The following is a 26216-nucleotide window of genomic DNA, read 5'->3' as shown; positions in this document are numbered from 1 at the left end:
CGCAAACGTCCATTCGCACTAATGTCTTTCGTGCTCGTGTCTTTCGCGCAAACGATATGGGTGATGATATGGGTGGGGTCCTGTTATGGGTGAAGGTTGCTTAATAGCAGGCAGCACAGTAACTACCTAGGGAAATCCTTGGGGAAGCCATTGTCCACCAATAGACATTACATACTTTCATCATTATCATTTTTTAGCCACAGGACGTCCACTGCTGAACATAGGCCTCCCCCAATGACTTCCACATCGCCCGGTTGGTAGCGGCCTGCATCCAGCGCCATCCTGCTTACCTTTATCAGGTCGTCGGTCCACCTGACTGACCACTGCAATTTTTGATGCTTTGGTTGAAAAAAAAATTAAAAGCATTAAACCCATTCCGTATTTTTTATGGCCTCACGTTCAACACAGACCGTATACAATGTGGACAGCGACAATTAAGATCTGGATCTAATAGATTTGGCCCGGGGAAAGTGGACAGTGCCCGGAAATTTGGGTCACACTACACTATAGGAAGTCTCGGATTGTGTACTTCAGTTGTTGATGGTTAGGGCTTTTGTAGGTAGATGCATGGGAGTGTATGGAGCCGGGCTCGCAGATTAAATCGGTGAAAAATAGTTATTTTCGTTTGTTGACTCCTAAATTATCTATTTTAGGTCTAACGGTTAACTTAGTGCCTGAGGTATGGATGGGCACGAGAGGATGTTTTTGTAGACGTTCAAAAGTCAGCAAGACTTTAAATGTGTTTTAGATTTTTATGCTCTCTCACGTCATAATTATGTCAATCTCACCCAACCCTCGGGCTTTGACTCAGTTAAACGATAGACCTATACTACTGTAATAGAAGGCATATCGATATTATGTACATACACCGGATTTGTCTTTCTGTAAATTTCGCTAGGATATAAGGCATCAACAGAAGATTTAACACAAAAAGAATATTAGCAGGTATTGTCAAGCTATCGATCTAGCTAGATTTAGCTAAGTTGCAAAAACTACACATCTCAAGTTTGTTCTTTTCATCACTTGACATTTAAATAGATCGAAATTGTGTAACTTAACGCCTTAGCGCCGTCAAATATTAAACCTTACCTGCTTGTGTCAAGGTCTAAATATACTAATGACACTTTTGTTTACAATCTTGGCTAGACGCACTGCCGCGTGTCGGTTTTTCCTACAATCGCAAGACCTTAAAATAATTTAATGACTTTAGGGGCTTAGGGGATAAATGTAGCGCCATTTTAGGAGAATTTCTTATTGTGGCCATGGTAAAGTCGCCATTTTTGATGCAGAATCACACCTATTACAAATATAAATACCAATTTGCTGTAAGTAGCAATTTTGAAAAAGATCTTAAACATATTTTGGTCAAAATAAAATCCTAAATGGGTAACATTGGGCTGTTTGGCAAAGCCTTTAATAATGGGTCGGTTGTTATCGAGAATCGAGATCTAGTTCCGACAGGGAGGCATTTGGGAAACAACCAAATAAACACAAATTAAAGGTAAATAAATCTGTGCCCAGTTTCATCTTCAGGTCATTTAGTCTCCACTGCAGGGGCACGACCCTCTAATTTACCAGAGGCAAATGGAGGATTTGGCCTACACTCCCCACGCTGGCCAGACGGGTTGGATGTTCGCATATTTCCGTTTCCTATCCTTGAGAAGACTGATCCCATTCTACCTACTCTGCCGAAACAACACGGTTATTTGTTTATGAATTATAACGGAAGACGTACCTACTGTGGGTAGGCCCCCAACTAGGTGGACCGATGATCTTGTGAAAGTCGCGGGAGGCGGCTGGATGTGTGCTTCGCAGGACCGGTCTTTGTGGAAACCTTGGAGGAGGCCTTTGTCCAGCTGTGAGTGAACGTCATTTGGCTGAAACGAACGAATGAATTATAACCAGCCCCAAAAATCACAAATAACTGCGATATTTAAAAAATATATATAACGCCATCTATTGATCGCCTTTAGAACTACACATTCTTACACTAGAGAATTGGAATTTTATAATGGAGTGAGATGTAATAAAATAGACTCAGTGCGGCCCTGCAAAGTCCTAAAACGAGAATCCATCAATTATTCATACATTTTCCCGCTCCAATTCTGTCGTGGACTCAGAAAGTCTCGAATCTAGATTAATAGGCTTTCGGTCTAATGTATTTATGATTTTGGCTGGAGGCTCGTTTGTGTGAGATTTATATGGATCCTATGAACTCAGATAGGTCCATCGTTTCTGTTTAATGAGGGTTTTCGCGAATGAAAAATCCGCCAGATGGCAATACGTAGACGCGAGGTCCAAATGCTGCATGATTGGTTATTTTTGACATGACATTGACAGATATGTCTAAATCCACCAATCACGCAGCAGTCAGATCCCACATCCACGTCCCGCCATCTAGCGGATCTTTCATTCGCGAAAACCCTCATTAAGCTATACCTTGGTGATTAGTACATAATAATATAAACTAAGTATTAATAGGTATCTTTTTGTATTGGACTGAATGTTTCTATGTAATAATTTGCAAAAATAACTATTTTAAGAAGTTTATATCCGTTATCAACTTTTTTGACAGTTTAACTTTCCCCCGGAACAAACGACCTTCACTGGTTGGGTTTTAATAGGCGGTCAAGCTGTAGATCCTGGCTACACAGGAGGTGATGCGATGGGAAGAAGAGGTAGAAATAGTCCTGTGCCAACGATTTCGTACTCGTGGGAATCATTTGAATTTTCCATCCTCGTAACTGGGCTACGCAACGCATCACCCTTCAGCCAATAGGGGCAGAGAAGTAAAGAAAAATGTTGCGAAAACGGGAAATATTAATCAAACTGTTCGTTAGTCGCGGGCACAAATTGTGAACATATACTGATCCCTTTTACTGTGGCCACTCTAACACGTCACTCGTTCCCACGGTCCTAAACACCGACGCTGCGTATATAGGGCAGATCGTTGTCGCTTGTCAGCCATCCTATTTTATATACCAAATTAAATACAGAGACGAATATGGTGCAAATGGAGATATAGTGCGAATATTGTGTGGTGCAAGAACACTGAAGCAGCGTATATAGGTCATCCTATTTTATACGCTACTATTATAATGTATAATAGCGACGAATATGTATAGTGCAAAGGGATATATTGTGCGCGAATATTTGCGTGTTGCAATTTTTGATATTACCATAAACATAAAATGAGACGTTTATTTTAGAGGTTGAATGGAAGCACATAAAGCTTAATATAATAAACTTCTTAGTAGGGTACTCTTGTCAGAATGGTTCTGTTGTGGTTGCGCTGACGAGGTACATGGTGGGGTGATGTCATCTCCGAGGGTAGCTCTCCTGGCGATGTGCTTCCATTTCTGACGGTTAGAGGCGTCGCGAGTACACTGGACCATGGTGGACTCAGTGGCTTTTGTGATGGTGTCTACCCAGCAGGTTGGCGTTCGACAGCTAAACACAAACATATTATTATGTATTTGTGATTGCATCATCATAATCATGTCATCTTTATGTATTTAGTCTCCACTGCAGGAGCACGACGGTCTCCAATTTACCAGAGGCAAATGGAGGATTTGGCCTGCACTCCCCACGCTGGCCAGACGGGTTGGGGAGGCCTGATGTTCGCATTTTTGTCCCTTAGTCGTCTCTTAAAGAGCTCAGATATCCACAGGAAGAATGGGAATAGACCTATTCTACTTGAGTCTTGAGAGAGTACTTGAGATTGGAGGTTTTAAGATGTTGAAAATTAATTATATATTTTTTTCTATTACAGGTTCTGCCATTCCCACTTCATCCAAGCTGAGCAAAGATGTCGACCACAGATCTACACTGTTATTCGAGTAAGTTATACATAATTATACTGATTACAAAAGGAACTATGTTTCATTTATATCTTCTGACTAGTACATTTCGTTATGATTGACAACCAGCCGGGCAAGGATGCGCGCCGTGATAAAATGTTATCGACGATTTTAGACGACAAGTGTATGGGCTTATCTGTAAAATCGATAAAATGCCTCGATAAAAGTTTATCGTGATGCGCATCCTAGACCTACAAGACTTATTATTTTGTTTATTGAAGTATTCTCTGCTCCATTCAATCCATATACAAGAGAAAATAACTTTTTCTAACTAAGAAATACTTATGTGATTTCAGAGCAAACCGCCAAGTACCCAAAATCAAAGTCGGACCTGATCTCAGAAGCGCTAGAAAACCGAAACAACAAACTAATATGTAAGTATATTAATATAATATTAGAGAACTAAAGCTCGGTCGCTCGCAATCTCACTGCGGCCGCCCGTCGCACATTCGCGACAGCAATATAATTACGCGCGAGCGATAAGGATGCGTAGCTTGGGGTCATTGGATGAAATTCTACGTGCTCGGCGACCGGGCTTGACTTAAATTACACATTATCTTAAACAACTGTCCCTGGCCTGAGCCGCCTAGAGACGCATGATATGGGGCCGACCCCAAATAAAATGGGAAAGGGCCAAGCAAAGAAGAAAAACTGTCCCCTCCCTAGGTTGTCTGGAAGTGATCGCTTTCTAGTACAATAAAATCGCCTACATTGTGCCGTCTCTTTTTTGTATTTTTTGCCTTTTCTTTTATATTTCTGTTTCGTGTCATGTATTTATTTTATGATCAAACTCATTTTGAATAAAAAAATAATTTCAGCCTAAAACCACCACCAGCCCAGATCTCAGAGCAAGCGCCGCAAATGCACCAAACGTCACAGCTGTCAAAGCCGCCATTTTTCCCGCCATTACCGTTCGCGCTCCCGCCAAAACCGACATCTGACGTTGAAATCAAGAACTTTCTTCTCAACACAGCGCTGCAGAATGCGTTGACGGGTTCGTTGAACCAACTGACGCAACGGAAAGCGTTTACGAAGACAGTTAAAGACACAGAGGCAGCTGTGAATGATGATGGGCAGAATCGGAGGAGACTGCACAAGTGTGATGTAGTGGGGTGTCATAAGGTGTACACGAAGAGTTCACATTTGAAGGCACATAAACGGACACATACTGGTAAGATTAGACTTTTTATTATCACTGCTCTAACTAACATTAGGCCGCTTTCGCGACTGTGCGACGGGCGCCCGCAGTGAGTGTGCGAGCGCGACAGCAACATAGTTACGCGCGAGCGATAAGGATGGGTGGCTTGGGGTCATTGGGCAAAATTCTACGTGCTCCCGGACCAGACTTATAGAACAGATAATAAATATAATAATGTTTCTAAATGCACTACTGTTTAGTTTAGCCCTAAGGTTAAAAAATGAAATTCTAATAATTATATTATTGATTTCTTGTCTCCTTGTACTTTTCCTAGATTGGGTGCGATCGCTTTTTATTTATAGGACCCCTTCTAATTATAACGTTTCATTTATCAAGTTTCAGCTACATTTAATACCATCAGTTTTCTCTAGTATGCAATATTTATTGCATCTTGTACTTTAAATGTTACAAAAATGGTCAAAAGTATTTGCCCGTCGTTTCTGAATTGTAATTTATAGCTGGAGCGTGCTAAGTATGCATTTTCTGTAAGATTCTGCTTTAGCACGTTCATATTAAAAATCTTAATTCAGAAATCGGGGGCTAATATAAAATACTCAAGGTTATTATGATGAGTTAGAGCAGGGTTAAAGGGGCACTAAGTGGTTTGTGTAATATTACACTCGGCGCTGGCTAGCCAGTTCCTTTGCTTGAACTTGGCTTGACACGCTGCCGCGTGACTAGATTTAAAATCAAGTTTAATAATTTATTCATTACTTTCTCCTCCAGGCGAGAAGCCATACTCCTGCGGTTGGGCAGGTTGCTCGTGGCGCTTCGCCCGCTCCGACGAGTTGACCCGCCACACTCGGAAGCACACCGGCCACCGGCCATTTACGTGTGCGCTGTGCAGACGATCGTTTGCTAGGTCTGACCACCTGGGGCTGCATATGAGGAGGCACTAGAGAAGACCCCAAAAGACACTAGGCAAGAAACCCAAGACCCATGAGGAGACCCAAGAATTAACACCAGACCTATAAGGCGACTAGAGAGCAGGTTAGATGTAATATAGCGTGTCAGATGGAATATAGCGTGTCAGATATTAGGAGGCACCAGAGAAGAAGCCTGCAGCCAAGACACTAAGCAACAAGCCTACACCCAAGGAGAAACGATTGAGAGCAGGTTTGACTTAATATAGTGTGCCAGATGGAATATAATGTGTCAGATGTAAAAATATAAACAGTTAAAGGAAGATACTTAGTACTTTGAGTAACTTAAAAGGTTCACTGAGTAACTTAAAAGGTCCCTGAGCAACTTAAAAACACCATACCTTTTACTTGCCCCCCGTTCTGATGATTTTTTGCTAGATATCCTTTGCTACTTAAGATAGATGTAGTTAATTAAAGACACTAGGAGGCACTAAGCGAGGGACATACTAGGCAGACACTAAAGTAGATCCCTACAGTCATGACACTAAGCAAGAAGTCCAAGACCCATGAGGATACCCTAAGAAAGAAGCCTACACCCAAGGAGTAACAATTAGACCTAATATAGTGTGCCAGATGGAATATAGTGTGTCAGATGTAAAAATATAAACAGTAACATGAAGATACTAAGCCCCATAAAAAGTCCTCTCAGATGTAATATTGCGTTCCAGATGAAATATACATAAACAGGCTAGATGTAAAATTAACAGCGTAGATGTGATGTAAACATAAAAATACTGAACCTATCACTTGCTCCACCAGAAAAAGGGCTATTCTTATCCTGACTCGATCTTATGGGTGGGGGTCTTTAGTTAGGGCATATAAAACAAAAATCTTAAGCACTCTACATAAAATCATTTACGAAGGCAGTTAAACTAATTATACTTACAGGTCTCGCGTGTACAGGTCTACTGTGTGAATAATATACAGGGAATGTGTGTATATTCCTTGAAATAAAAACCCAATGGGACTCGTTAAAATACAGAAATGAAAATAAATGAGTTCCTGAAACATTATAATATCAGGTTATTATAACTTTTTAAAGGTTTTTAAACTATAATTTTCAATAAAAAGGTGTGGATTTTTCACTTAATTCATTACCAGGAAAGAGCTTGGGTATTATAATAATGACGTAATATTTTTATATGACAGTATTACATTTAGAAAAGAAGTTAAATGCAAATTGAAATGTTTCTATGGAAATGTTATACAAGGTGTTTTATACGCTCAATTTTTTAGAAGAAAGAGCTAGGTGTAATACGTGACAGTATGTAATTTGTAATATGTGACAGTATTTTAAGAATAAAAGTTATGTAAATGCATATTGAAAATTTTCAATGTCAATTTTATACAAGATGAAGATTTTTCGCTCAAATCAATATCTTACTACGACTGTGAAAATCGACAGAATTAGTTTAGTGACAATAATTATACCATAGCGGCATTATTTCATTAACTTACGGCCAGTACATTTACACATTTATTTTTATAGATTTTAAGTATTATTATAGGTTAGTTAAGTATATTAGTTTTACATCTCCTGAACGTCAATTTGATGGAAAAATAATGAAACTACGATATGATTTTTAATAAAAATAACTGTATTTCTAAACTACTCTCTTGTCGACAGAACACAGAGTGAAGTTATTTTAGGAAACCGGTGTAAAAAAAGCCATCAACATTACAATTGAAACCGTAGTAATATAATATTAAAGTCACCTTACTATTTTTTTTTCAGAGCACTCTCTCAAATACGTAGTTATTAAATAATAACTCTAAATTTTAGAGTTTAAGTAAGCATATAAAAATAATATTTAATATATTTTCATATGAAAGTATAAGTGATGGAAATTATACAGTGAGTCAGACCAGCACATATTTTTTTGTATATTTGAGAATCCCTAAAATAATTTTAAACCTTACACACACAATATGGAGCTCAAAATCGTTTGAGGGTATTATTACTTTGATATTGTCATGGGATGGCATTATTTTGTATACATTATATTTTATATACTACCAGTAATTGATTAGGTTGTATACAGTTTGCAATTTTAGTGTATAATTTACACATTTACCCAACTGCAGAAAGGCAGTTGATTTTTACGTACTTATTATACGTAGGTTAGATAGAGGTCTATGTTTTTGTAGTCCTATTATACATAGTTTACATTGTCTATGCTCAAAAATGATGTTCCACAATTTTATATACATTATAAATAACATAAAAAGTTGATACTTATACAGGGCGATTGTGGCAATACTAGAATTTAAACAAAATATTATATTCCTATATTATTGTGAAATCATATTTTTGTACATTTAAAAAGTGTTCGTAGATATACATTTTGTTTTTGTTTTCAGATGTTTATGTATAAGTTTAATATTAGTTAATTTAGTTATATTATACACGTAGATGAAATATAATTATATAGATAAGACTTGATGACAAACAGTAATTTGGGGCCAGTATTTTTGAAATTATAGAAATAAATGTAATTTTAAGGATTTAAAAAGTTTTAAATATTAATATAAAAAAAAATCAAAAGGGTGCTATGATCCTAGATTATTTAAAAAAGATATAATTGTGAAAATTATTTTAATTATTGATCTCACATTGGAAATTCCTAACTCTCTATTTTTTTTCATTGAAGTTTGATCTCAATTTGAATTTTTAAAGAAAAATGTTTGACAGCTATCAACCAACACAAATAGACGAATTGCCTCAATTTTGAAGCTTATTTTGTAAGCCATAAAGTGTAAAATTCATTGAGAAACTCGTCGTTTTATTTTAGGTTGACCTGCTGAAAATTGTACCTTATATTAAATATACAAAATTTCGATTTCACCATTTGAATATGTTATACTGTGGATGATATACAGTCAGCGTCAAATTGTTCGTGACATCCAAAGCAGCCAAAAAGTTCGCAACACGTCTTTGTTACAATGAGGGCTATCGTTTTAGCGCTCACCAGTTGGCGCCACTGTAGAGTAAGGTCCTGTCACTTGCTAGTAGCGAAGACAGTGGCGCCAACTGGTGAGCGCGAAAGTGGTAGAAGGACTATCGCATTTGCACTCATCAAGATGGCGCCACTGTAGAGTAAGGTCCTGTCAATCGCCAGGGGTGCCAACTGTTAGGTATAAAAACGATAGCCCTCATTGGAATAAGGTTGTGTTGTCAACTTTTTGGCCACTTTGGGTGTCACGTACTATTTGACGCTGACTTTACTTACTAAAAATATAATTGTTTTGTAATTTACTAAAGCCCGGTCTGTGAGCATGTAGAATTTTGTCCAATGACCCCAATCTACCCACCCTTATCGCTCGCTCGTAATTATGTTGCTGATGCGCTCGCACACTCACTGCGGGCGCCCGTCGCACAGTCGCAACAGTAATATAATTACGCGCGAGCGATAAGGATGGGTAGCTTGGGGTCAATGGACAAAATTCTACGTGTTCAGCGACCAGACTATATCTGTCTGAATTCTGTCGTTTACTAAAATGTATTTATAATATTGGGCTCGATTATTTTTACTAAACTCTCTTTCTTTTGTTAGTGAATAAAAAGAGATAGAACTACTTTATGAATGTCAAACTGAATATTAAGCTTTGTTTTAAGTTGTTGTCGAGTTTCTTCCGCCACTTCTTCTCAGCACCAGCCCATATGTTGTGCCGAAGTGGTGGTAGGGCAAGCTATACATATTTGGGACGTGTATAAATGCTTTAAAAAGGGGCTTATATGAAAGACTAAGCGGCTGCCCGCGACTTCGTACGCGTGGATCCCGTTTTACCCCCATAAGGGTGGAGTTTCGTGAAATCCTTTCATAGCAAATGCTTACGTCATAACATCTACCTGCATGCCAAATTTCAGCCCGATCCGTCCAGTGGTTTGGGCTGTGCACTATGTCACTATGTCAGTCAGTCAGTCAGTCACCTTAGAGTTATATATTATTTAGAATTTGAAAATATACTGAGGTTATGCGTTATATAAGAAGTTTATACAAAACAAGTTATATTCAGTTTGACAGGCATAATATTACGAAAAAAATATTCAAATAACTAAAATTTTGTGTCGTAAAAAAGTGATAATTTATCTCCACTACAAAAATGCCTTTTTGTGTTAGTTTAAGAGCAGATGTTGTGTTATTTTTATGTTAATTTTATATTATTTTTAACTTTCTAGCATTTTAGCGGCCAGTAATGCAACTATTAGTAAAAGCACTTAGAGGCTGGGGCTTGACACATAGCGAGTGTAATCTATACCAGAGTAAATACAAATGAGTAGGTCATCTTCATAGAAACGCACCGAGCGCGGTCTAATACTATCTATACTAATATTATAGATGCGAAAGTAACTCTGTCTGTCTTGCCTAAACCACTGAACCGATTTTGATGAAATGTGGCATAGAGATAGTTTGAGTCCCAGGAAAGGATATAGGATAGTTTTTATCCCGGTTTTTGAAGCAGGGACGCGCGCGATAAAGTTTTTATGTGACACACACAAAGTTCCACGCGGCCGGAAAGCTAGTAATAAAAATATTTCAAGGTACAGTCGGCGTTAAAAAATAATAATATTCTTTGGACAATTTCACACAGTGCCAAGTAAATAATTCGTGACACCCAAAATTTGCCAGAAAGTTCGCAACGTCTTTGTTATATTAGAATAGGGCTGTGAAAGTACGATACTAACCATTTCAAACCATATTTAATCCCAGATTGCAATTAAAACGGCCGACGAAAAGTCTATAGTCTCCGGGGTGTCTCTTAATGATAATTTTATCGATAAAAAATTGTTTTTTTTTTTTTTAATTTTTTTTGGGATTAAAACCGTTTTTTAATCCCAAAACGTTGGTTTTAAACATTTTGTTATACAGGGGGCTTAGTGCGAGTTTAGATCACACGTCTTCGCTCGCGACTGTAAAAAAATTTCAATAAATATATGACGGCCTTTACAACGTCCCTAGCGGATATTATAAGAACTAAAATCTTCATAGATTTTTGACGCACTTGTTTGTCGTTTGATGTTATGATATGCACACAGATCTTATAATGCTGATTTGCCCGCTCAACCTCATCGCTGTGTGTCAAGCCACAGCCTTACAAGTAGATTCCTATTTTGTACTTTTCTACTGTAAACCTAGTGTAAGAAGTAGTTATATTTTGCAATGTTTTTTTTTTTCAAATTCGTAATGGTTTTTGTGATTCTTATATGGTTTAAATAAATTGACTGAAAGTGCTACACTATTGAGGTTTTTTTTAATCCAGTATAGTAGTTTTAGCTTAGTTTCATATTTTTGCTAACGGGACTATTCCCATCTGTCGTTCCCACTTCTGTAACTCCTGTGTAGCCAGGAGCTACAGCTTGACCGCCAATGACAACCCAACCGGTGAAGGTCAAGTTTGTCCCGGGGGAAGTTAAACTGTAATTAGACCCCTAACGAAATTAATCAGAAGAACATAGGAGTTCGAAGTGGGTTCAAATCTATGGGAGAGTCCCGTTTTGACAGTTTTCAAAAGTACGTCATATGAATACCCAATTGTTCAGCGTAGGTAAAATAGGTACTATTGAAAATATTAATTGCCTTCATAATACATAGGTATCTTTAAATGCAAGCGAAAAGTCATGGGTGTGATTTCCCACTCCTATTCCATATGGAACAAAAACTCCATAGAGAAGATTGACCAATAAGGATATTTGTGAATTAACGCTTAATTTTCTTAATTTTTACGGAATTTGACAATGTCAGCCATCATTCAAAACAAAGCTAAAAGTAAAATGTAACGTGTCCGCAATATTTTTGTAATAAAATGTAAAGAAAGTCCAAAAATATAAACCAAAAATGGCGTAAGTACATAATTAATGTTTATTATGTAATGTAATAAGTGTAGAATTTTGTTTTAAGCAAAAACTAAACTGAACTGAAATATTCAACAACTATGTACTACTAAAGCCTGGTCCGTGAGCACGTAGAATTTTGTCCAATGACCCCAAGCTACCCATCCTTATCGCTCGCGCGTAATTATATTGCTGTCGTGACTGTGCGACGGGCGCCCGGAGTGAGTGTGCGAGTGCGACAGCAACATAATTACGCGCGAGCGATAAGGATGGATAGCTTTGGGTCATTGGACAAAATTCTACGTGCTCACGGACCAGGCTTTACTACTGGTATAAAAATGCAAACATCAGGCCTCCCCAACCCGTCTGGCCAGCGTGGGGAGTGTAGGACAAATCCTCCATTTGCCTCTGGTAAACTAGAGAGGGTCGTGCTCCTACAGTGGAGACTAAATGATATGACGATGATGCCACTCTTTAATGTCCTTTTCGTGCCTACATAGGTCCGTCTATGTTCCTTCGTTTCAGCCAAATGACGTCCACTGCTGGACAAAGGCCTCCCCAAGTATTTCCACAATGACCGGTCCTGCGCTGCCCGCATCCAGGCTCTTCCCGCGACCTTCACCAGATCGTCGGTCCATGGTGTTTTTTCTTTTTAGTTGCGTGGTATGCCAACATTGTCAGGGTCAGGTCTTGAAGGAGGATGGAGTGGCTATCAGGGATGGATACAGCTACCATAAGAAGTGTCACAAATGCTGTAAGTACTGAACAACATTCATCTATACCAGTCTTTCCCAAAGTGGGCGATAACGCCCCCTTGTGGGCGCTGCAGGCTTAAAGGGGGGCGGTAAGAGACCCAGAAAAAAAATCGGGACGTTGTGTAGAGGCTTGGGAGGCGTCATTTACTAGGAGGTTTCTTAGACACCGACTGAGCACTCGACTCTCGACTACAAATGGGGGCGCTAAAAAGAATTTATTCTCAAAGTGGGCAGTAGACAAAATAAGTTTGGAAACCGCTGATCTATACTAAAGTAATATTATAAAGCTGAAGAGTTTGCTTGTTTACTTGATCGCGCTAATCTCAGGAACTACCGGTCCGATTTGAAAAATTCTTTCAGTGTTAGATAGCCCATTTATCGAGGAAGGCTATAGGCTATAGACCATTTTCACGCGTACGAAGTCGCGGGCACTGCTAGTTATAAATATCCTGGGTGTAATACTAAGGAGCTATTTTGCATTTGCTACAATAACTTGTACAGTCAGCATCAAGTAGTTCGTGACACCCAAAGTGGCAAAAAGTTGACAACACAAACTTATTAAAAATGTAACAAAGCGTGATGGGAACTTGAATTTTGGAAAATCCCGTCTTAGCACCTACGTTGTAAAAGGAACAGCCATGCAAAATTTTAAGCTCCTAGCACTTGTAAAGTCCGGTCGCCGAGCACGTAGAATGACCCAAAGCTTATACCCATACTTATCGCTCGCGCGTTATTATATTGCTCGCACACTCACTGCGGCCGCCCGTCGCACAGGCGCGACAGCAATATAATTACCCGCGAGCGATAAGGATGGGTAGCTCGGGATCATTAGACGAAAATTCTACGTGCTCGGCGACCGGACTATAGTTTCTGAGATTTCGTGATGAGTGAGTCAGTCAGTGGCGTATCTATAATAAAATAGAGGTAAAACCTCGCCCATTTCCAGACGTCTGCAGCGAAACAAACCTCCACAACGCTGAAGTTTTCAAAGGTGTCATATTCTGTTCTGGATGCTCCCAGCGCATCTTCCAAGGCTGTTCCACTGCTAGAAAGACCAAGAACGGGAACAGAAGTTCCAGTGCTAGAACTAAGCCAAGAACGAAGAGGAGGGAACGAAGACACAGGGTAGCTTCATCATCATCATCTATCCAGCCATAGGACGTCTACTGCTGAACATAGGCCTTCCCCAATGATTTCCACAATGGCCGGTTGGTGGCGGCCTGCATCCAGCGCCTTCCTGCTACCTTTATGATGTCGTTCCACCTTGTGGGTGGACGTCCTACGCTGTGCTTTCCGTGGCCGTTACTCCAGAACCTTGCTGCCCCGTCGGCCGTCAGTTCTACGTACTACGTCCGCGGGTGAAAGACGTGATGTGGGCAAGCCTCCTACTAGATGGACCGACGATCTAATGAAGGTCGCGGGAAGCACATGAAATCCTTGGGGTAGACCTTTGTCCAGCAGTGAACATCTTATTGCTAAATCGAACGAACTAACAGACTTGGACTTTATCAGGAGAGCAGAGTGAACAGTGCGAGGACTCGGCACACCAACGGAGTGCTGGAGCTTACTCGTCTAGCTGCATCCAGCTCAAGCACCAACAGTGAAGACCATAACCAACCTCGACTGAGGTGAGACCTTCAATCTTTTGTCTCCCGCTTTCGATCTTTACATCCTTATATTGTTGACATTCCACCAGCTCGCACTAAGCGTTTCGATGACTCTTTTATAATGCGAACGAGTAGGGACTGGAATTTGCTGCCTGCAAGTCTTTCCCGAAGACTATAATCCGGGCCTTTTCAAGGCGAGAGTGAATAGGCACTTACAGAGCAGATATGCACCATACTAGACTGCATCCCACTTAACACCAGGTGCGATTGTGGTCAAATAGTTACGCATAAGTAAATCCTGGCGGCACAAAAGTTGCAACGATGGGAAGGAGAGGTGGGAATAGTCCCGCTGTCTCACGCTTTGCAACGAAAATATTTTTATCCCCAACCTGGTGGAAATCCTTGAGCCTTTGTCCAAAGTAGTGGACGTCATTTGGCTGAGAAGAACGAAAATTAAAACTCAACAGTGGCTCAAGAAAACGAAGATTGTAGATGTATCAACTGAAAAGTGCCACTCCTGCAATCGTGGTGCCCATTGCAATGGGCAGTTATGGTTAATGTGACCCATGGACTGTAGTCAGCGTCAAATAAGTAGTTCGTAACAAAGTGGCCCAAATATTGATAACACAACTTTATTAACAAAGACGCGTTGCGAACTTTTTGGTTACTTTGGGTGTCACGAACTGTTTGACGCTGACTGTACCTGCCTAAATAGGTGTTATTATTATTATTACTTTTTCTTTTTTCAGTAACACTGGCGTGGCCCTATCAACAGAACTAGCGCTACAGATTGGCAGAGAAGTCTTTGAGGATGTAAGTCCATTATTAGATACATGGTCTGGTCGTTTGATATTTTGTATGACACTTATTTGTTATTTATTGCCAAATCAGTTTACTAAATTAAATTTATTTCAGCAATCAAAGGATCTCAAAAAGGATAGTATTGGTAAGTAAAATCTTCTTCATTTTATTACATAATTTTTATGAGAAGAAATATTATTTAAGACCATGATGATTAAAAATAGTGCATTGACAGTAATTACTAAAATTCCCGTCAACCCCTCTCGTGCTAAGCTATAATGCTTGTGTTACGAGTGGGTTCATCACAATAACGAGGCGGGGTTTGAACCAGCGTTCCTCGGATCACGAGTCGGACAGTCCGACCCCTTCACCATTTGGGCTATTGTCACCAATTTATTTATTACTAGCGGCCGGTCGCCGAGCACGTAGAATTTCGTCCAACGACCCCAAGCTACCCATCCTTATCGCTCGCGCGTAATTGTATTGCTGTCGCTACTGCGCGACGGGCGGCCGCAGTGAGTGTGCGAGCGCGACAGCAACATAATTACGCGCGAGCGAAATGGATGGGGGTAGCTTGGGGTCATTGGACGAAATTCTACGTGCTCGGCGACCGGACTTATAGCGGCCGCCCGCGACTTCGTACGCGTGATCCCGTTTTACCCCCTTAGGAGTTGAATTTTCTAAAATCCCGTCTTAGTAAGCACCTACGTTCTAAAAGGAACCCCCCCCCCATGCAAAATTTGAGACTCCTAGCACTTGCAGTTTCTGAGATTTCGTGATGAGTGAGTTAGGGTTCTTACACACGAACAGCATTTTGCTGTCGACGCATGTAACTGCAGTCGACGTCAGAAGGCGACGGCTAGCTGTCGACATGCTGCCGACGTGCTGTCGACGCGTTCGCGGCTGCTGCCGGCAGGTGGCGACAGCTAGCCGCCTCCGCCATTTTGAAGGTCAACTGTCAGTAGTCCAGGAGCTTACACGCACACCTAATGAGTTCCGAACAAATTGATTCGGAATTGCTAAAAAATTAGTGCTGTCAAAAACAATGAAATAATATGGAACTCGAATTTAGAAGGCTACCTTAATAAAACATTAAATAAAAAAAAATAAAACCGACTCCAAAAAACCTATAAAACGTAGAAAAATAATTACTAATTACCTACTTATTTATTAGGACGAATTATTAATATTTATGTAGGTATACCATGATTGATACTTCTGGAGTCGGTGCCAAGATTATGAAACATGTAAAGTTTGCCTGCACCGACTCCAAAAGTATCAATCATGGTATACCTACATAAATATTAATAATTCGTCCTAATAAATAAGTAGGTAATTAGTAATTATTTTTCTACGTTTTAGTGTAGGTTTTTTGGAGTCGGTTTTATTTTTTTTAATAAAATTTTACTTATTTCTTGCTTTTTAGTTAACTAATTATTACCTTGATGTTACCACTGAAGGTAGGCAGTACACTGAGACCAAAAAAAATTAGTTCATAATCGGCGGAGATACAGTGTGAGTCACGTTAAAGTGTACATATGAAAATAGATGAAACTAGACCTATTTTTATCGACAAAAAAGAGGTCAAAAATTTTTTTAGATTTTTTTTTAATTTTTTATAGATTTTTTTTTCTTCCAATTACTTATTGTAAAGAAAACGTAATAACTTTTAAACTAAGCGGTATATCCTGATAAAATAAAAACAGTAATAATGCCAAATAACAGGCAATACTAAAAAAATACATAAAATACACAAAAAAGGCTAACAAATAATAAAAAATGATACTTTTTGAAAAAAATCTGCTTTTAAATTCGTGTTTTTTTGGTTATTTGATAAATTTCTCCAAAAAATGCCCCCATAATCGGTGGTTTTTATTACTTTGTAGTATTTTTTATCGTATTACCTTCGTAAAACCAAAAATCGCATGTCTCTATCCCTATCACAACGTTTGCAATGATCGTTTGAACTAAGCCTCTCCGGGCGCGCCATTCAAAGCTTCATTAACAACAAAACTGAAAATGGCTCTAGATTTGTAATGTTGATAAAGACAAGTTAGATTTCAAATAAAAACAAAAGATTTCGAAGTAAAATAAGCATTTTAGTTAAAATTAAAATTGTCTCTACCTGTAGCGGAGAATAATGTTGTGGCAGGCCTTTGTTCAAACGATCATAGCAAATGTTGTGATAGGGATAGAGACATGTGATTTTTGGTTTTACAAAGATAATACGATAGAAAATACTACAAAGTAATAAAAACCACCTGTTATAGGGGCATTTTTTTGAGAAATTTATCAAATAACCAAAAAAATACGAATTTGTAAGCAGATTTTTTCAAAAAGTATCATTTTTTATTATTTGCTGGCATTTTTTGTGTATTTTATGTATTTTTTTTGGTATTGCCTGTTATTTAGCATTATTACTGTTTTTATTTTATCAGGATATACCGCTTAGTTTAAAAGTTATCACGTTTTCTTTACAATAGGTAATTGGAAGAAAAAAAATTGTATAAAAAATTTAAAAAAAAACTAAAAAAAATTTTGACCTCTTTTTTGTCGATAAAAATAGGTCTAGTTTCATCTATTTTCATATGTACACTTTAACGTGACTCACACTGTATTGCGTAGAAAAAAGTTCATCCCCAATTTTCCACCCTTGGGGGTGAAATATTTTCTTCAAATTCGCATGAAACCACCCTTTTGATAATACCTATTCAACAAAAAAATAATCGTTCAAATTGGTTTATAATCGGCAGAGATATTGCGTATAAAAAAGTTCATCCCCAATTTTCCACCCTTGGGGGTTGTTTTTTTTATTATTAAATTTAAATGGGACCACCCTTGAGGTATTACCTATACGCCGAAAAAAGATTTGTTCAAATCGGTTCATAATTGGCCGAGTTATCGCGTAACAAACATAGAAAAAAAAAAAAAAAAACATACGGGTCGAATTGAGAACCTCCTCCTTTTTTGAAGTCGGTTGAAAATAGAGCATGGGCGTCGGTGTGTGTAGTCTCGTTCTCTATTCAATAACATTTCTTAAACCCACAATGACCGGTTCTTTCTCTTTCGTCTACGACGACGGAGTAAAAGCAACAACAGTGTTTCTTCAATGAAATCCATTTTCAACTGGCTGGCTCCTGTACAAAGACGTACGCCGACACGGTCGTCGCAGCAAGCTGTCGACTCGTCGACGGCAGACGTCGACGTGTCGACAGCTTGCTGCGGGCACGTCGACGGCTAGCTGCCGACAAGTGACGGCGACTGCGGTCGCCTTTGCTGTCGTCAATGTGCTGCTCGTGTGTAAGACTAAGAGCTCTAATGCCCGTTTTCACCATCAATCCCTAATTTTTAAGTGACCTCTATGAAAACAAAATTCCTGTTATTTGTTATTGTTACCATAGGAGCACATATTAGCTTCTTAAAAATTAGGGATTGATGGTGGAAACGGGCATAGGAGTCTTGTAGTTTCTGAGATTTCATTATGAGTAAGTAAGTCAGTCAATCAGTGACCTTTCGCTTTTATTATAGATGTTATGTTATTTCAGAGATGGGTATGACCACGGAAGTCACGCAAGAATTGCTAATGCAGATGAACTGTCCGGTCGTCACTGAGAGGAAGCATGGGTTCGTATCAACTACACTAAATGGAGATGTGAAAAGGGGGCGGGGCCAGTGTCGCAGCAATATGCCCAAAAATAGAACACATTGACTCGCGAGTCGCGACAGCAATGATGACAGCAGCGACGTCATTATGTAAACAGTTTACATTGCTTGCGTAGTACTAAGATTAATCGAACGTTGAGTACTGACACCGCAGTGGATAATGAGCACATTTAAACTAGTCGCACTGAATGCAATGTGTGCATGACACACACTCTTCGCGACGTATTGTTTTTATTTTGATTACTTTGTGTGTGTGAATTTCTAATGCGACACTGGGTTTCGAACTCATGCGGGCTATGTCGGTCGCTTTAGTTCTCCTGCGGATCCTCATGATTCGATCAATAGTGAGTGAGTGAAGTAAATAATACACTATTATTTACTTATTTTAGATCGAAACCAGGGTCACCGAAGCCTCGTCCGAAAGACAAAGGAGACAGTAGATTCGTAAGTGATTTGGAACGTTTTAATGAGGGCTATCGTTTTAGCGCTCACCAGTTAGCGCCACTGTAGAGTAAGGTCCTGTCACTTGCTAGTAGCGAAGACAGTGGCACCAACTGGTGAGCGCGAAAGTGGTAGGAAGACTATCGCATTTGCACTCATCAAGATGGCGCCACTGTCAATCGCCAGGGGTGCCAACTGTTAAGTATAAAAACGCCCTCATTGTACTATATAACTGAGTCAGTGCCTGAGGTATGGGAGCGGCACGGGAAGGTGATTTTGTGACGTCAAATATCAGCGAGACTTCAGAGCCCCGATTACGGTAACTTTTAACGTCAACAATCCAGACACGCTTCTCGATTCTGCGATACGATTGGTCAAAACAGCTGACGTACGCTGTTGAACGACCAATCGTATCGCAGAATTGAGAAGCGTGTCTCAGACTTGTATGCTCTGTGACAGAGTAAATACAAATGAGTAGGTCATCTTCATAGAAACGCACGGGTGCGGTTTGTATGTGAGCGCGCCAACACGTATGCGGCGCGCACGCACACACTGACAAAATTTAGCGGGGATTAGCGGGGAGTTGCGCCGAATTTTGTCAGTGTGTGCGTGCGCGCCGCATACGTGTTGGCGCGCTCACATACAAACCGCGCTCGGTGCGTTTCTATGAAGATGGCCTACTCATTTGTACATTTACTCTGATGATATCGTGACGCAGTGGCGGCGTAGCATGAGTTGGCACCCGGGGCGATCACCCCCTTCCCCCCGTTATAAGTCCTAAGGCACCCCCTGGTACCCCCCCCCCCCCCCCTTACGCCGCTACTGTCGTGACGGTCAAACGTCAGTGATTTTATTGTATGCTCTGTCTTGTCATAATATCAATGTCACCCCTCCCGTGCCGCTCCCATACCTCAGTCACGGACTGAGTTAAGCGCAAGGACCTCTAAATTATCTATTTTAATTTAATTAATGGGTAATATTGGAATTGACGTTTTTATTTTTATCTGCTTTTCGTAGTGTTCAAGTGGCTATTTTTTTTTTTTTTTTTTTTTGTTAGAAGCACTTATAATTTATTATTGTTTATTTTTCAGAATAAAACAGTTATCTGCAGTGATTTAAGAATAGCCGGTTAGTGGGTTTATTTATTTAATAGGAACTTATCTGTCAGATAAACTACTTACGACTTTTGGATGAATTAGTCTTAGATAGCAGCTTTAGGGAGTGTAGGCCAAATCCTCCATTTACCTATTAAATGAGAGGGTCGTGCTCCTTCAGTGAAGATTCATCCACTCGGACGCACCCCACCATTCTTCCGCTAATTTGAGTGTTATCGGTACACGCTAAATTATCCATGAGTGCACACGCACACTACAGTAATGCCTTACGGATTGCTCGGACCACACTCCCCGCACCCCGCGCGACCGAGACCAAACATTGCTGGGGCGCGGCCGAGTGGATGAAACGATCTATTCTATAGCCAGCTTATGGCCTATGTCAGTCTTTTCCAAAGTGGGCGATAACGCCCCCTTGTGGGCGCTGCAGGTTTAAAGGCGGTAAGAGACCCAGAAAAAAAAATCGGGACGTTGTGTAGAGGCTTGGGAGGCGTCATCTACTAGGAGGACTTTTAGACACCGACTGAGCTCGACTCTTGACTACAAAAATGGGGGGCGCTAAAAAATAATTTATTCTCAAAGTGGGCAGTAGACTAAATAAATTTGGGAACCGCTGGCCTAGGTGATGAATGTGATGATGATGATGATGATGATTGTTTCAGAATTGGGTGCCTCTACCGAAATCGCTCACATGGCTTTGAGAAAAAGATCAGAAGTGCCAGTTATCATCAAATCTGAGTGGGTTTTATTTTGTTTATTTACTTTCCTTTACTTCATTTAGGGTTCCGTACCCAAAGGGTAAATACTAAATAACTACAGAACCCTAAAACCGGGGCCTATTACTAAAACCTCGCTGTCTGCCTGTCACCAGGCTGTATTTCAAGAACTGTAATGTAAAGGCTGATTTATAAGTACCTAACTACATTATGATAAGTTAGGCAACTAAATTATTAACTTAGTTACCTACTTACTTATCTACATAACACGTGTAAAACAGCCTTAACAGCTTGACAGTTGAAATTTTCACAGATGATGTATCTCTGTCATAGTCAAAGGTCGATATGCAGTCTCTTCGCGGAATGACTGGTCTATCCTAGGTTTGACCAAGGCCTTCAGGCAAACCACGAAGTAAATTCTTATTTCGGCCTTTGACTAAGTCAAACCTAGAAGTGCCTAAACGGTTCAGTCAAACGTCGAAACTAAAATAATCTGTTTCGGGCTTTGCCTAGTCAATCCTAGAAACGACTGACAGACTCGGTCAAAAGTAGACGGCAAATAGAAAACCAGCCATGTGTGAGTTGGACTCGCTCACAAAGGGTTCCGTGCGACTCTTTTGTTGTATGGGAGCCCCCTTAAATATTTATTTTATTATAATTTTATGATTTATTTTTAAAATGCAACTAAAATTATGTGAATATTTCAAGGGTTCACCTGTTTACGTTTTAATTAATATCAAGTAAAATACTGCAACAAGTCAGGTTTGCTGTATGGGAGCCCCCCTTAAATATTTAAGTATTTTATTGAATTATTTATTTTTTAAGTGAATGATTCATGAGATACGAGCCTGGTGACAGACAACATTTAGCGAAGTCATAATAATAGGGTCTAAACTCTTTATCCTTTAAGGTAACAGAACTCTAAAAAATAGTAATTAATCAAGATCGATCTAGAAACACTGACAACCAACCTCAGTACTGTATAAGTTTAGTTACTTGTACCTTCACCTAAAGAGATAGCTGCGCATGCGCGTGAAAACCGACCGTCGTAACGCCTATGCAAGATCAGAATTAAGTATAGTTTAGTTTAAAGTCTTAATTGAGGTTTGACTAGTCAAACCCCGATTTCATTAAATTGAGTTTCGACCTTTGCCTGACCAAATTAGTTACTCCTAGGTTTGACCACAGAATAATAATAAGTACTACGTACAGAAGTTTTACTTCGCGAAGGTATTTAAAAAAATGTATGCTCAATGTCATTAACAATATGGTGTAATTTAGCCTGTCTCAAGAGTCAAGCACCATTTTGTTGACAAACGTCAGTGATCGGCACTGCGCAGAAGCTATAGGGCTGACTTCGGTAAAATGATGTGACGTGAGGTGCCAAACTGCGGAAAATGGCAGAGGAAATACATGATTTAGCATGAATTATCATGAATAATATTAACTACTTATTTACCTCTCAGTGTCTTGAGGCAACTTAAAAAAGTACATTCTGTGTTTTTATTATTATTTAGGCAGATACTGCACGGTATTTAGTACGTACACCATTTTCTTTATTTTCTTCCATCATACATAAGAATACGCGTGCGTGAGTCAATGTTCGCTCGTATGTGAGGCCTTGTCGAATAGTATCCTGTAGGTGGGCCATCGTGCGTGTTTTGTTTTCGATGTAAACTCGCGGAGATGAACAGGCCTGGTTTGACTAACATTATTAAGTCAAAGGCCGAAATGTTTGGGCTTTGACTAAGACTTCTAGTCAGACCTGAGGATTGACTAGTCAAACCTAGGAGTGCCGGGACATCGAGGTTTGACTATAACATCTCTAATAATCTCTATTGTCGAATATAACAACAATAATTAAATATTTAAAGAATCTATAAGGGTTCCGTTTTTTGCCATTTGGCTACGGCATGCACCCTAAAAAAAGTATTTAAAATATTTTTTTCCGTTTTTATTCGATATTAATAACGGCAATAACACTTTATTTATTTATTTACATACACACACATTTACTATTGTTACAGGCTAACCCAATATAATAGTAGTGCCAATCTTTTACCATAATTCAAATAATAATAATTAGATTACCTACATCATACATTTTCAGAATAAAATAAAAATAAAATATAATAAACAAATTTCAAAATACATGTCCAAACACATTAAAATAATCAATTACAATATAATAATAATAATAATAGCATAATCAAATCCATTAAATAAATTAATTAGTAATCACTAGCGTAACATAATGCCCATAACGTTATCTTTGTAAACTCGCCCAGAGAACATGCAAACAAGTCCAGACCATTAAAAGAAATTGCATTAACGTGCGTATCGCTCGTGTGAGTGGGGCCCTGCTGAGCAGTGCCGTGCGCGCCCGCGGCTCCACCAGCAGTAGTCCAATCAACGAGGAGATTCGTTGTATGGAGACATCCGAATAATTCGTCCGTCAATGAAACTTGGCACATGGTGAAAGTAGGTAATATAGATCATAGATATGCAAAAATCCAACAAAATTTTTTTTGGGAAGTTATGTTTTTTGACCTAAACATGAAAATCGTTAATAACTCTCTGTGTAAAAATTCTCAGCCTGAAATTCTTTCTGTATACGTACCTATGTACTACTTAGAATATGTATGTAAAAGAATCCAACACTTTTTCGATTTCAGAGATACCTGAAATTTAACTTTTAACATTTTACACTATAACTTCTACTGAAAAATTGCTCTGCTGATTTTTATTTTTTAATACGCTTTTATATGTTCAAATACATAGCTTTTCACAGTAATCCAATAGATTTTCCTTTACTATGTTATAGTTCTTATTTTTACGTAATTACGTCGTGTGAATAATTGCTCCGTCCATTTTTATACATCTGTTGACCATTTGATAATATATTAAAACAGATTTATCAATAATCCAACAAATTTTCGAACGTTAACTATACTTTTAAGGATATACTGCACGCGGGCAATGTAGTTCGCGGGCTAAAGTCAGCGATACGCTCTTATTACTACTCCCGTAAGGTTGACATTTCAAGTAACAAACCCATCCTTATCACTCGCGCGTAATTGTATTGCTGTCGCACTCGCACACTCACTGCGGCCGCATGATGCACAGTTGATTAAAGATGGGTCATTGGACAAAATCTACGTACTCGGCGACCGAGCTTTAGTTGTTTGTAGTAGTTACTAATTGTTGCAGACAGGGAACATAATCTATGACATGCGCAAATGATAGCTCTTATGATGAAATAATTCTTTGACTGTACATTTATAAAATCGATTAAAAATAAATAACATATTATTCTTCAAATACATAATTGTAATCCACACTAATTTACGCTTCTGAATAATAAATTAAAAACACTGTGACGTGATTAAAACTAAAATCACAAACTAAACATGCATTGTCAAAAGTTAAATAAAAACGAAAAATAACCTCTTCAAAACAAAACACACGTATTCATGGTCAGGACAAAATCCATTATATGATCGATATTTAATTAATTTAGTTGCGTATCGCTGAGTGGTGCAATTCGAGGGTTCACAGGCTATATTTGCATTAAGCGACATCTTGGGCGATATTGAGTTATATTCGGAATTGCGAGAATTTTCTGCGTTGTTTGAGCTCGGTTTGTAGCGATCTGAACACTTTATTGTCGCTTGAAACATCAGTTTTAGGTCTAGTCCGAATCTAGTTTGTCTGATACGACATAAATTGTAGAAAAATAGGACTTAATAAAATGATTATGAAATTGACATAAGTGATTTTGCTTGAAAACTACGCAACAAAAGGCATTTGAATCGTTATGCCTGAATCTGAAATTTATTATTGGTGTCGCTTTAAACATGCAGCCTGCACTTGAAATTCATACTTGATGTCGCTTAAAACATTTTAGCCTGCACTTGAAATACAAAATACAAATACAAATACAAATATTTTATTATGAAACACATTTTACATTGTAATTACAAATTAGCCTTATCCATTTAAGTTTTTAAAAAACTTGTCCTAGGATAAGGCTGCTCTTCACAATGTTTAAAATTTCTAACATGAGTAGGTAACTAATAATTTTACGTTTAACAATTCCACGAAGCTCAGCAATATGTTATAAACAAAATTTTATAAAAATCTTTATGAAAAACATAAGAAATTAACGCACTGCTTTTAATTATGATCATAATTCACAAATTAATAGTTGTGTGTAGTAGTGAAATACATACATTATGGTCACTTAAAACATTTATTCTGCAACTTATTTTAATACGATGTGCTTAAAATATTTTGATATTTAACGGAAATTTTTGTTACTTGGTGGATGAATAGACTTTTTTTCTCGAACTAATTTAACAACCATCTGTCGCACCGAATCAGACATAAATTATTAAAAATGTAAGTGGTGAAATTTAAAACCTTTTTCTTTTACCGAAATTAGGAAAGCTAGTTCGTTAAGACTGGCATTAAGTCCGCCTTCTGTACAGTATTCTGTGCAAGTGAGTTCTAAATAATAATAGGCAATATTTTGTGTAAATTGTCGGATAAGATAATGCATTTTGGCCACACGTGCCCCCTGTGTCGCTGAAGTCATCCGTTTTGGACAAAACAGATATGTACCGTTTCTCCCAAACCCGTCCTCAAGATACGGCTTGTGCCAAGGTTTCAAATTAATATTCAAAATTAAGAGCTGTAGCAAACCGTATGTATTCGGTACTGAGTAACGGGTCCTCCGCCTAGTACCAAATAAGATTGGTAATCCATTTATGGAAAAATGGTATTAAACTTTTTAATAAATTACCATAAACTGTTGTAGAATTGCCCATTCATAAATTTAAAGTACATATTAAAAACAGCTTAATGAAAAAGGGCTACTTAAAATTGATGATTATAATATAAAATAAAACTATTTAGATTCTTTAAACTGCCTAGCTCGCATTAATGCTTATGTACGACTATAGTGACTGAGTTTCTTGCGCTGCTTCTTCTCAGCACTGGCCCATTTATTGTCCTGAAGCAGTGGTAGGGTTAATACTGGGACGTTTAGAAGCGCTTTTAAAAGCCTTTATTTACATTGCTAGCATCAAACGTAACAGATTCTGCTTCCACTGCAGAAGAGAGGGCCATAAGGCCGACACTTTTGCATTGGACCAGAATGTCCTTTCTTCTTCTTCGTTACAATAATGTAGAGCGCGTGGTCACGTTGAGGCGTTGACGTTGCTTGTGGAGGCGTAGTCAGTCAGATACGCAGTTTCCTACTGTTTTGGCGGATGGGAACGGTTAGTGACCTACCCGACAGTGTTC

At 38.8% G+C, this 26216-nt stretch overlaps 3 protein-coding genes across 3 annotated transcripts in view; all 3 read left to right on the top strand.

Annotated features, from left to right (window-relative positions):
• LOC135085738 (Kruppel-like factor 2) overlaps positions 1-7268 on the top strand; it is a 38658-nt gene extending 31390 nt beyond the window's left edge. Inside the window, exons 6-9 of the mRNA XM_063980536.1 lie at positions 3773-3839; positions 4157-4234; positions 4679-5031; positions 5785-7268. Of these exons, the coding sequence (XP_063836606.1) occupies positions 3773-3839; positions 4157-4234; positions 4679-5031; positions 5785-5957 (671 nt within the window). The 3' untranslated portion in view covers positions 5958-7268. The remainder of the gene's footprint in view (positions 1-3772; positions 3840-4156; positions 4235-4678; positions 5032-5784) is intronic.
• The window catches only part of LOC135085739 (uncharacterized), an 86198-nt gene that overhangs the window by 37033 nt on the left and 22949 nt on the right, over positions 1-26216 (top strand). Inside the window, exons 2-3 of the mRNA XM_063980537.1 lie at positions 20173-20209; positions 20856-20931. Of these exons, the coding sequence (XP_063836607.1) occupies positions 20885-20931 (47 nt within the window). The 5' untranslated portion in view covers positions 20173-20209; positions 20856-20884. The remainder of the gene's footprint in view (positions 1-20172; positions 20210-20855; positions 20932-26216) is intronic.
• On the top strand, positions 11721-19251 carry LOC135085740 (uncharacterized). Its single transcript, XM_063980539.1, has 8 exons — positions 11721-11823; positions 12471-12568; positions 13516-13694; positions 14082-14197; positions 14926-14989; positions 15092-15122; positions 18523-18601; positions 19030-19251. Exons 1-8 carry the CDS (start codon positions 11819-11821, stop codon positions 19148-19150), a joined length of 693 nt encoding a protein of 230 aa, XP_063836609.1. The 5' UTR covers positions 11721-11818; the 3' UTR covers positions 19151-19251.

Source organism: Ostrinia nubilalis, chromosome 29 (assembly GCF_963855985.1).
Source record: "Ostrinia nubilalis chromosome 29, ilOstNubi1.1, whole genome shotgun sequence".
In the NCBI taxonomy this organism is placed as follows: Eukaryota; Metazoa; Arthropoda; class Insecta; order Lepidoptera; family Crambidae; genus Ostrinia; species Ostrinia nubilalis.
This window is presented reverse-complemented; position numbering and strand designations above follow the sequence as displayed.